The 12,533-nt window shown below is 46.0% G+C and overlaps 1 protein-coding gene across 4 annotated transcripts in view; it reads right to left on the bottom strand.

Annotated features, from left to right (window-relative positions):
• The window catches only part of PIEZO2 (piezo type mechanosensitive ion channel component 2), a gene marked incomplete at its 5' end in the record, with an annotated part of 336,195 nt that overhangs the window by 28,756 nt on the left and 294,906 nt on the right, over positions 1-12,533 (bottom strand). For 2 of the 4 annotated variants that reach the window (XM_082640709.1, XM_082640710.1), the window contains 5 exons: positions 106-426; positions 2,852-3,019; positions 5,616-5,782; positions 6,742-6,908; positions 10,904-10,963. In XM_082640709.1, the coding sequence (XP_082496835.1) occupies positions 106-426; positions 2,852-3,019; positions 5,616-5,782; positions 6,742-6,908; positions 10,904-10,963 (883 nt within the window). The remainder of the gene's footprint in view (positions 1-105; positions 427-2,851; positions 3,020-5,615; positions 5,783-6,741; positions 6,909-10,903; positions 10,964-12,533) is intronic. The other 2 variants (XM_082640711.1, XM_082640712.1) reach the window with 1 other exon arrangement.

The raw sequence follows: 12,533 nt of genomic DNA, 5'->3' as shown, positions 1-12,533 counted from the left end.
AAACGTCCGAGTGGACGTTTTGCACGCAGGTCTCTGCACCCAGCAGCCCAGCGGGCACTAAGGGACACTCCCGGGTGTGGCCTTCACTGTGGCCGAGGCTCTTACTTGTTCAGCAGTAGCTCGCTGGCCGTCAGCTCATGGGTCAGGGGTGGCAGGATGCTGGCCTCCAGGCGGTCCGAGCGGCTGTCGTCGGGGCTGACCGCCATGTGGGTCTGGCCCCCCGAGTCGTCCCGGGAGTCAAAAGACAGGCGCTCGAAGCTGACGGCCTTGCTGTAGGACGGCGGGGCCTCCACGTCGCCATCCTGCATGGGGTCCTGTGGGGACTGGGTATCCTCAGGCACCTCCTCATCCTGCTCGGCCTCCACCTCCTCTATGGTCTCTGTGGTCCCCTGGCGCGAGTATAGCATCGTGCACTGCGTGGGCTCACTGTCGGGACACAGGGACGGGCACCGCCTGGTCTCAGCATCCCACTCCCTGCCCTCCCGAGGGCACCCACAGCCACGCATCCAGGCACGTGGGGGGAAATGCCCCCTCGCTCCCCCATGTTCCATCGGCTTTGTCTGGATAATCTGTCTGGTCCGCAGAGATGGTGGGCTGGGCTGCGGCTCCCAGGGTGCTAAACCCTCCTGAGCAGAGGTTTTCAATCCCATCAAGCTTCCCAGCCACGGGGCCTGGTGTTTATTTCCAATCAAGACACAGTGAGCACAGCTCACCTCCCAGTGTATGGATTTTAAAGAAAGGTGCTCACGGAAACGAGAAGCCTCAGCTGGCTGGGTCCGCAGGTCTTAGCCAAGATACACTCTACTCTCAGTGGACCCCAGATCCGTAAGGGGAGGACAGGAATGATGGGCCGTTGGCAAGACAACGGCACGCTTTATGACACACGGCGCACTTCCTGCATGCTTGCTTCTCCCTTGTTTCCATCCTTTGCCTTTTCTCACTGGTGCCTCTTACATCTGACTGAATGCTCACCACCTCCCCGTCCCTGGCTCCTCCCCGTCCCTGGCTCCTCCCTGTCCCTGGCTCCCCACTGCCTGGCATGTGGAAGCCCCGTCCACCACTCTCTGCCCTGAGGGTCTCTCCCCGGGGCTGAGTCCCCAGCTCGGGCTACCCTCCTACTCTCTCTCCTCCCAACACCTTTCCGCTACCAGCTCCCCTTCCAGCTTCATTTTTCATGAGCTCCTCTGCCATTATCTTCACTCTACTTTTGCTTCCTTTTCTTCTCTTTTGCATCCCTCCTGTCCTTCTAACTTTCCCTGCCAGGTCCGTGCAGGAAAAGCTGGAAATGCAATACAGCAGCCAAGAGCCGTGAAATTCAAAGCGTGCTTTCTATACTGTCTACCTCGACACACCCAGCCCTGAAGGGGAGGGGGCAAAAGTCATCTACAGATGCAGAGTCTGCTGGGTGTACAGCGATAATCTGTTAGACTCTGAGAAGGTGCTGCTATCTGAACGGCATGTGTGAGCAGCTGGGGACATAAACACTGAGATGCTCAAATGCACAGACTGTCCCATTTTTCTTGTCACGGACACTGGAGCACACATGTGAATGAATGAATGAAGGCGTTTGGCTGAGCCCTGAGACTGAAGAACCACATTTGTATGAGCTCTTGATCCTAACTCAGGGGTGTTCAGTGTCCCCAGGGCTTTGGTTCTAAGCGTGTACATCACGTAGAAGGCTGTCGGAACACCAAGACAGCCAGCTTTTGGCTAAGACTTACCTTGATTAGACATGGCCGTGAAACTGACTGATCACCCCACTAAGTTTTCAGACCACTGGAGCCAGCCCCACACCAGGTGTAATTTCCAGTGGGACCGTAACCGATCACAGGCACGCTCTCTGTGGTTTTAAATGAGGTCTGGCCCCAAAGGGATTCAGCAAATCCTGATACGTTCAGGAATCAACAGAGTGGAATGGCATAGCATGTGCCAGCCAGAAGACATCTCAAATGGCCATGGCATTCCCAGAAACACCAGGCACCAGCCTCCTGCAGCTCTGAACTGAGATACATAGCTGCCAGCAACAGGGACTTAACACCCCCCTGATTTGCCAACGTTGACATTAGTTTTGGATTGGGTTATTTGGGTAGGTTGTTTGGTGTCAGGATAAGCACAATGCCACTCATGCTTCTGTGCTCCTGCTGACTTTTCAAAGGCAATTCAAAAAAAGAGCTTTTGGCTTGTACGTAAGTAATTTCATTTCTAAATGATTATTGTTTTATCATAGGATTTAATGAGAAAACTGAAGCCCAAAGTAATCATTTCCAAACCAAACAAGTTAAGGTCTACAAAGGTGATATATTCTACTGCACAATAATATTCTTTTTAAAAAACCAATGGTAAAATATGTCCTGACTTTTATGTTAATTATGCATATAAAACGTGGGCAGATTCATTCTGTATCAACCAAATGTGACTACATATGGGATTTGGGGATTTTTTTCCCCTACTTCATGGATCTTTGGATGAAATCATGAGAAAAAGTTTCCTGCCCTTCCTGACCCATTTCTCCCTGTGAGGACCACCTACCTGAGCCCTCAACCAAGGAGGAAACATGCTTGTTCCTTTGTAAAGAAAAAGTGTGAAATACTTACAAAATGAAGGACAAGGTTTATAGTAGGATTTTTAAGAAACTCCTAACAGACAAAAACCAAAGAGCAGTTAGTTTAATAGAATGCTGTCCTGGGAACGACCAGTTGTATCCCAGGAAGGGCGGTGGTTATGCTTTGGTTAGTCATGCACATTCTTAAAATAAAAATGAACAAAAACCCATAGGTCACAAGAACTCATTTGTGCAATGACCCAAGGGGGAGGTGACACGGTTACGGACAACGCATGCACGGGTGAGCACCTGGAGGCTAAGCTGGCGCTCTCAGCTGACGAAGAGGACACATCCATGCTGAACATTTTACGGAGCCCAGGCCGAGCGCGCTCACTTGTTTTAGGAACAGTTTCTGGTCCATCTAAATCATCAAGGGTGGACTGCCTTGAGAACAGCATGGTTGCTTCCGTGTAGCAGCTAGCAGCGCAAACAGTTACAGAGACACAGTGTTAAAACAGCACTGGAACATGAGTCACACACGGTCAGCGACCCAGACACCGCCATGCAGCAAACCACACGCCACTCCAGCACCACGGACAGCGACCATCGCAGCGGGGCCTCCAGGACAGAAAAGGGAAGATAAAACACAGCAGTACTGGGCTGAAAATAATATTACAGCTGATAAATGATGAAATGTCACTCTCTGGGTGGGACAGGGAACTAGAATAAAGACAAGTCCCGACCTTTCTCTCACAGAGCAGAATTCATAATTTTACAATTTTACAACTGAGTTTTTTTTGATGAAAGGAAACATGTTTTATTCACAGCCCCCCACCCAATTCTGAGTTCATTGAGAGCATTTTGTAGCCGAACTGATTACACAGAAATATCTGCTCATGTAAAGTTTATATAAAAATGTCATTTTTTTTTTTTAAAGCACAGTCTCCAAAGGGAAAGAGGGAAGCTCAGGACTGACCACAACAAACTGAATTTTCCATCCCATTTTCTGAGTGATATTCAGTTGAACCAAACTAGATGGCTTGGAGAAGAGATGCTGGTTTGATATGCAACTGGATATAAACCAACATCAAAAAAATGAAACAAAATGGTAAAAGGCAACAACAAAGGAAATCCAGCAGTGGCAGGGCCATTTTGTCTGTTAACTGTTCATTGAGCCTAATGAATGGTTTTCTTTGGGTCACGTTTTAGGTGTTGGCGGATGTCATGAGGGCGAGAGCCCATGGGCTGAGATCCTCAGCTCCTGTCACCTGACAATCAGGGAGGAAGGGTGGCAGAGTTAGGGTGGGTGATCACAGCACTGGGGAAGCAGCCAACAGAGCTCAGACAGAGGAAGGTAGAGGATATCCGATTTCATAAAACAACCGTTTTTTAAAAAGCGCTATTTTACAACTGGATTTGAAGGAAATCGGGACTATTCCAATAAGTCAAAGGGAATACAAACTCAGTTGTTAGGTTCCCACCCTAAACCCCTCTACTGTCTGCCAGAGGGAAAAGTGGGTGAGATGGGGTGAGTAGGAGGGCTCCACGCAGGCTGGGTCCTCGGAAAGGGGCCGGGCCACATGGAGCGTGTGTGTCCCCGTGTCCCCGCTGGGGTTGACACTACCCTGATGCAGGGCACAGGTGTCGGAGAGCAAGCTTCCATGCTGGGAGTCCCTCCCAAAGAAGGTCACTGCCTCCCCAGCAATCGGCAAGCCTTCCTGTGGACTCTAATGCAGACACATGATTTGAAAGTTTCCTAAACAAGGAAACTGGAAGTTCTGCTCAGCCTTTAAGGAAAGGGCAAATATGTTCACTCAGTTACTAATGACATAATGAACCTATTGTGTCTCCCTTTTCTTTAGGTTACAAATAAAGAGTAAAAGAACATTAAAAAATAATTTTAAAGGTATTGGCTTTCTACTAGTAAATGTATTGACGGATTGACCATTTAAAAATGTTTGGGATACTTTGACAGTGTTTGTTAAAAAGCAATCGATGGATTTAAATATCTCCTGCCTCACAGTTTTTGACTATGGGTGCAGCTTTATGTTTGTCATCTTGGATCAGGTTTAAAGGCAGTTACTTGACTGTATTTTGGCCAGTCTTTATTTTCTTTTTCTTTTTCAACCTCCTAAAGTTGTGATTTACAGTATTTAATTACTTTCTTAATTGACCACATTCTCAGTGGTTACGCAGCTGAAAGTTACTAATAAGTAACTTTCAGGAATAAGGAATCGTGTATGTTTATTTTATGAACAACTGATTTTCAGTTCACTTTCTAATTTTCTCTTTGATTCATTTGGTTCAGAGTTTGGTTCTGGAACCACTATTCTTAAGCCAGGCTCACATATAACATTCTGGAGGCCCGTGAAACCCCTGAAGTTCTACATAAAAAATTTGTAGTTATGTGTGGTTTTCCCCTTTGGCAAATAGTCTATAGCCTCATGAAATTTCAGAAGAGGCTCATGTCTCTGTCAAATGGGGATGATAAGAGTACACCTCGAAGGGTCTTTTAAGGATAAAGTGAAGAAACGCATGCACAGTGTTTAGTGCAGCCCCAGATGAAGGGTCAGCGCAGGTGCCTGTGTGAAGCAGGGCTGTGACCACACAATGTGGAAGATGGGGGCAAACAGAACCACTTCTCAAATTTCTAAAATTACGAACCATAAAGTAACGTTTCTGAAAGGAAAAGATCAAGGATGACAATAGATGGTAGAAGATTCTAGAACAGAAGATTCTTTCTGGAGCAGCATTTTAAAGGCATTAAAGAGGCAGCGCTTGATACAATTAGTCATTTTGTGATGCGGAAGGCTCATCCATCTGACTTGACTCCAGCTTGGAAATCCCAGTCCTGTGGCTGTGAATGATACAGGTCCTGCTAATAGTTATTATTGATTCCTGCTTCTATCTGCCTGGTCCAGGGACAGGCAATGCTCTGCTTGGCTGTGGCCACAGAGACAGCCCGGAATGGCTGGGCACCCTGCATGATTCTGATTAATCTGCACCTCACCCATCATTTCTCACCTCTGTTACCTTTGTCAAAAGCAACACCATTGTGGAGCACGTGACGTACCTGGAGATGCTGTCGTGGGAATCTAAGCTGTCCATCCTGTGGGCTGCCTGTATACCTGCGGTGGCGCCAGGATGGTCATCAATGGTGTCCAGTCCCGACTCTCTGGAAAGGTTCATGATGTGGTTCTGATAGTACATGTGGATGCTCTCCCGGGTCGGGACGTTGCCCTGCAGAGAAGGAGACATTGTCACAGTCCTCACGAAGCACTGGCCTGTGCAGCTGCCTGGCACTGCTCAATATGGACAACCCTCCACCATCATGCACACCTTGAATAGAATGAAAAGCCAAGCTGGTCAAGCTGGGGATCGACATTAACTCATTGAATTAATGGTGCCCGATGTTACTGGGTCATGCCGAACAAGAAACCCATTCTCGTTTATGGGTGAAGATGGTCAAATGTACAAACTTTCTGTTATAAAATAAATAAATCCTGGGGATGCAATGTACAGCATGGGGACTATAGTTAACAATACGGTATTGCACATTGGAAAGTTACTAAGAGAATAGATCTTCAAAGTCCTCATCACAAGAAAAAAATTTGTAACAAGGTGTGGTGATGGATGCTAAGTAGACTTTCTGTGGTGATCATTTCACAATATATACAAATACCAAATTATTATGTTGTAAACCTGAAATTAACATGTTATATGTCACTTACAACTCCAAAAATAAAATTAAAATATTGAAAAAGAAATCCCTTCTTATATGTAGATAATTTTGCTAAGTCAGAGTAACTTTTCCGGCAATGAACTATTATTTTCAAATGTAATCTATAAACCATCTATGGCTGTATTTTGTGGCTCTGCATGTATCCTTATTTTCCCTATGAGAAGTTTCACATCAAACTTGCCAGACTATACAACATGCTCCTTTATGAGACACGACAGAGCCTGTGCAGCTGCCAACGGTGGTGATGGGAGGGGACAGAAAGGACCCACTGGCCGAGATCCTGGGACTGTGTGAATGTGTGTGTGGCGTCTGATTATTTTCATTCTGAGTGTGGAACAGACTTAAATATACAAAAAAGCAAAGGGGTTATGTAAAGATTGTCTAGAGAGGACGGATTTTGTCTGATCCTACTTGGGGCTCTGGATACTGACTTTCAGAATCACGCCAGCAGTGTTACCTTTTTAATCTCTCTGGTCAGCATGCACCTCTCGATCCTCAAGACGGTGGAGATGTCGATGTGCTCCCTGGAGATGGAGTTCAGCCACGTTGTGAAACTGTCCACGGTCGCCAGAAACAAGACCCAGGTGAACTTCAGAATATTAAATATCCTCTTGATGATATTATCTAGGAGGAAGAAGATAACACGATTTAAAGGGACATCGTGCCCTCAGCCGCAGTGCTGTGTGTGGTATTTTACCAAAGGCAGCCCTGGTTTTGCCCTCGTCCCCAACACGGGAGTGACAGGGGCGTGGGGGGACCGCAGGCTAGGAAGCCGTGGGCGGAGCTTTCCACACCTGCTGCGGAAGCACCAAAACCAAACGCAGATAGAGTTTTTTTAATAAATTCCAGGGAATTAATGTTTTTTTTTTTTGAAGATGTTGGGGATAGGAGTTTATTAATTAATTTATTTATTTTTGCTGTGTTGGGTCTTCGTTTCTGTGCGAGGGCTTTCTCTAGTTGTGGCGAGCGGGGGCCACTCTTCATCGCGGTGCGCGGGCCTCCCACTATCGCGGCCTCTCTTGCTGCGGAGCACAGGCTCCAGACGCGCAGGCTCAGTAGTTGTGGCTCACGGGCCTAGTTGCTCCGTGGCATGTGGGATCCTCCCAGACCAGGGCTCGAACCCGTGTCCCCTGCATTAGCAGGCAGATTCTCAACCACTGCGCCACCAGGGAAACCCGCGGGTAGAGTTTTTAACCTTGGGTCAAAGCATCAGTCAGAATAGGTCTGTATGCAGTTAACAGGTTTGATTAAAAGTAGAGATTGTGCTCAATGATATTTGTTACTGACACAGGGACAGAAACAGTCTGTATCTATCCAGGTAACTGGGTCCTTTAACGCTTTTCCTGTATGTTTCTTCTTTTCTTAAGTAACAGTTGTCGTGGGAAACAATTCTGTTGGCTCAGAAGACTCTGATGCTTCTCACTGCAGCTGGATTGCAGTTAAACCACCTTAAAGGTATTTTGTAGGGAATTCAGTCCACACACTAAGAGTCTATCTAAACCACTGACTTATCTTGTCCATATGTATTTAATGACACCGAGCTGTGCTAACTACAAAATTTTCCCTGGGGGTTGGGGGGGGGTCAGTCCTCTCCAAACCACAGGAGCCCCGAGATTCCTGATGACCCTGGGCTGCCTTTCTCATCTCAGCTGTGACTGGGGACCCGCCCGGGAGGCCGCGTGTGACAAGCTCCGCTCAGGGTCCCACCGTGTCCCTGATGTTGTGCCTCTCCGGCACCCCCGGAATTCAATGTGAGCTCTGGGTCACGGCTGTGACATAACTTATTTTAGGTCAGAATCAAAATAAAAGAGGGAAGATCCCATATTAACTGTCTGTCTTACTCATTGCTTCCTGTAAATCAGTGCTTTTTCAACTGGTATACAAGGAACACTTCAAGACACATCACCAAATCACCATCCATGTGTACATTTTTTTTACTTTGGCTTTTTAAAAAATTAGTTTTTTTTTTTTTTTTTTTTTTTTGCGGTACGCAGGCCTCTCACTGTTGTGGCCTCTCCCATTGCGGGGCACAGGCTCCGGACGCGCAGGCTCAGCGGCCATGGCTCACGGGCCCAGCTGCTCCGCGGCATGTGGGATCCTCCCAGACCGGGGCACGAACCCGTGTCCCCTGCATCGGCAGGCAGACTCTCAACCACTGCGCCACCAGGGAAGCCCCAAAAATTAGTTTTATTAGCTATTTCAAACACTGACTGCAATAAAGGGAATACTTAGTGAACAGGACAATGAATTAAGAATTGACTTATTGTTTTAAAAACAAAATCAAAGGACCACCACCAACACTCTCAATAAGAAAAACAACCTGTATCTTTCACTCTTCCTCTCACCAGAAAAAGGAAATCAGATTCAAGTGTCATAGTAAGATCGTAATGAATTTATGATTAATGATGATAGTCTGGAATGGTTGTAGTTTAAGGTCACTAATACAGCAGGCAGAAAAAGACAAAATTCACTGACATAAGCTTTTCTGTGCGGGGGGGTCATTTTCTGGATGGGGCCGTACAGTGCATATTTCCAGCTTTGCAGCCTTGCTGTCTCTGGCCATTTCGGCTGTGCTGGTGTGAAAGCAGCTGTAGACAGTGGGTGGATTGCTTATCAATGGTCAAGCCTGGGTTACCAAACTTTAATGACGGACACTGACACTTGAATCCCATAATTTTCATATGTCATTAAGTACTCTTCTTCTTTTGATTGTTTTCCAGCCATGAAACATGGTAAAAGTCATCCTTGGCTAACAAGCCACAGAAGAACAGCTGGCAGGTGGGATTTAGCCCAGAAGTAGTAGAGTCTTGCAACCTTTAGCCCAGGTGTATGGCCCACTCCTGGTCACTGTCCTCTCTCTACTTTAGAGACTGAAATGTGAACCAGAGTTTGACTTCGTCATGGAAAAAAATTATTTGGGTGGTCTAGGAGAAAGGCAGAACTTCTCTCAGGTGAAATTTTGCTCTTTTCAAAGGAAAACCATCCAAGGGAAGCTTAGCTAGAGTGTGGGCTCCGCACATGGACCAGGTGGGTCAGGGAGACACAAGGAAGTGGTAGACGGTGCTACCTACTGAGGTCACAGGAACCTTGGAGCTGCCAGCTGGGACTCTGGAAAAGGAGCTGGGGGAACCATGTAGTGAGAAGGGGCCTTGAGCCTCCGGGTCAAGCAGGCCCAGAGGAACCAGCCAAGAGAGCCCCACCTGGCAGACACTGACTGCCCACAGCCTCTTCGTGTAGACATCAAGGGCAAGTTCGACCCCTGGAGGCTGAAGGACTAAACTTGATAAACTTTAGCACCATCTTAATATTTTTGACGACATATTTTTTTTCATATATTCACAATTATTTTGTTGGAAGCTGTGAAGATAAGCCTAATTATTTTGCGGTTTTGCTTATGGTGTTCCTGACTATGTTGGAGCCCTGTGTAACATAACGTGCACTTTACCCACTGGGGTGATCATAGACTCACATGGGAAATTAGGATTCTTATTCTTGTTTATTTTTTAACCATAGAGGCCAGAGGGCATAGTTGTTAAGAGCACAGACTCTGGATTCTGAGTCCTTGGATCCAAATCCCAACCCTACCCGAGTGGCTGTATAGATTTGGAGAAGTTGGCTAATTTTTCTCTGCCTCAGTTTCTTCTTGGTTAAATGGGGAAGAGAGTTTTGAGGGGGTTGAACAAGTCAATGCGTGTAAACCTCATGGAAAAGTGCCTGGCAAAGGAGCTGTGCCATCCAAAGTGTGAAAAAGCTTTGCAGCAATAATGGGGTATGTGGTCCCATAGACATATGAGCCGATTACCTGGATGTGGAGGCCAGGTTCAAGGACTGTGCCTCCGAGGGCTTGGAGAGCATTCAGGAAGCCTCATTTTGTGTCAGCAGATGGCATCCTTGGATGTATTTGTGTCCAGAGCAAAAAAGCCTGAAAACCTTGCCTGCTGCTAAGTGACGCTTACAGGAATGCCAGCACCGTGAGAGAGGAAGCAGCGTCTGTGGAGCCAGGAGGCATCTGGGTTCATTGCATTTGGAGGCTTTTGTTTCGCCTCTTTTTTTCCTGATGGAGAAATCTTCCTCCCAATCGTGGACTCCGTGAAGCCCAAACGGCACCGTGACCGGGCTAGGAGTTAGGTTCTGTCCCCCACTGTGTGGAGTCCTGAGCAAACGCAGTGGGGTTTGGTTTTCTTCCCTAAGACGAGGAGGTTGGCCCAAGCCTGGAGGCCCGCTCAGTTCCACGGTTACTTACTTCTCACTTCACTCCTTTTCCATGTACTTTAAATTAATTGCCAATATTTTTTGTGCCTCTACTCTGATGGCTTCCCTGGGACATTTACAAGTTGCTCTCCAAACTCCCTTTCATAGGTACTTGGATAAAGGCATTTACAAGCGGACTCTAATCAAACATTTCATCCCACAGTGTAAAGGTCAGGTCTACTTTTTGGAGTCCCTTTGCAATTTCACTAGAGATGAGATTTCAAGGGACACTGATTATTAAGTCACAGTCCAGCAAACAGGATTTAATTCATTGTTTTCAGGCAGCCTTCCATTATGTACTATCTGGGCAAGAAACAAGTTCCAATCTCTACCCCCCGCCCCGCCGATGGGAGCCTTTATTTTGTTACCTGGTCCATCAGATTTCTTCTTGATCGGTTCATCCTCCCGGTCTTCCCACTCCACAGGACCTGCCAAGATTGTTCAAGAAACACGGGTTACATCCTTTTAGGGTAAATTAATGCCAACACTACTCTTCTGGATTCAAAGGAATTTTATAATGAAATCTAGGACATTCTGCCGATTTGAAGAGCTCCTGGGGAAAAGTCGTAAGAATTCTGAGCTTTCAGATTCTCTTCACTCCACTCCAGAATGAGAATCATGGAACTGGGGGTGGGTAAACTACAGTCCTCTGGCCAAATCTTTCCCGCTTCCTGTTGTTAAATGGCCTGTGAGTTCAACTATTTTTAATAGTTGAAAAAAGTCTGAAGAACAATAATATTTTGTGCATATGAAAATTACATGAAATTCAAATTGTACTGGAACACAGCTACACCCATTTGTGGACATACCGTCCAAGGCTGCTCTCATCCCAAGATGGCAGGGTTGAGTTGCAGCAGGAGTTTACAGCCTGCAAAGCTTACAATATTTACCATCCGGCCCTTTACAGAAAAAGTGTGCTGACTCCTGTTACACACCATGAAGTTGCAATTTTGAACACTTTGGGGTAATGTTATAAATTTTAGTGGGTCACCCTTAAAATGACATCACAGAGTTTCATTTTATTTCTTAGCCTCTTCTTTTAAGGCTGAGGTTGTCTGATCTAGCAAATGAGAATATAGGACACCCGGTTAAATTTGAATTTAAGATAAATAACACATCATTTTTTAGTGTAAGTAAATCCCATGCAGTATGTCCAAATTATACTGAAGTTTAAAGATTATTTGTTGTTTTTCTAAAAAATTCAACTAGAACCGGGGTTCACGTATTTTATCTGGTAACTCTATCAAAGATGATTCACAACCTGACTCCAGCTAATCTTCCCAAACTTATTTTCTACTGTGCTCTTTTCTGCTGCTGTTTCACATCCCGTCTTTACTAGCTAAGCTGACCTGCTCTTTAGTTTTCATATACGAACTTGCTTTCTTCTGCCAGGCTCTGGTCAAAGACTATCTTTTGCACGAAGTACTGAATTCCTTTGCACTCTGGGTCATAAGTCACCTTTTGTCCTCTGGTCCCACACTATTCTATGTATGCTTATTTTTTAAATGAAACCTTGCAGTTTCTATGTCAACAGGGATTTTTTTCCCCTATATTTGTGTTCCCTACTGGTTAAGGTGGAGGGGTCTGGAGCCAGGACACCTGCTATGAATTCCAGACCCACCACTCACTGGCTGGCTGTGACCAGGGCAGGTTCCTTCACTCTTTGGGACCTCACATCCCCAAGCGTAGGGCAGGGAGTGAGGGGTGAGTGAGTTATTGCACGGAAAGCACAAAGGCAGCTGGCACTTTGGAAGGACAGATGCTACTTGTTTCATCTGCCAACAAAGAAGGGATGATCCCTTGTATCAAGAAGGTGTTGAATAAATATTTATTAAAGAAATAAACATTTATTTCTGTCCCAATATCTTTGAATTATTGCTGTCCTAGATTTGTAGGTAAACGATGGTGCATCTACGCATGAAATAATCTTCATGATACAGACTAATGAGATATTAACAAGATGACTAAAGATTTTTTAGAATTGGCCCAATAATTTTG

This window comes from Mesoplodon mirus (assembly GCF_964341445.2).
Source record: "Mesoplodon mirus genome assembly, chromosome: 13".
NCBI lineage: Eukaryota > Metazoa > Chordata > Mammalia > Artiodactyla > Ziphiidae > Mesoplodon > Mesoplodon mirus.
Note: the sequence above shows the minus strand (reverse complement) of the source record. Positions and strands in the feature narration are given on the sequence as shown.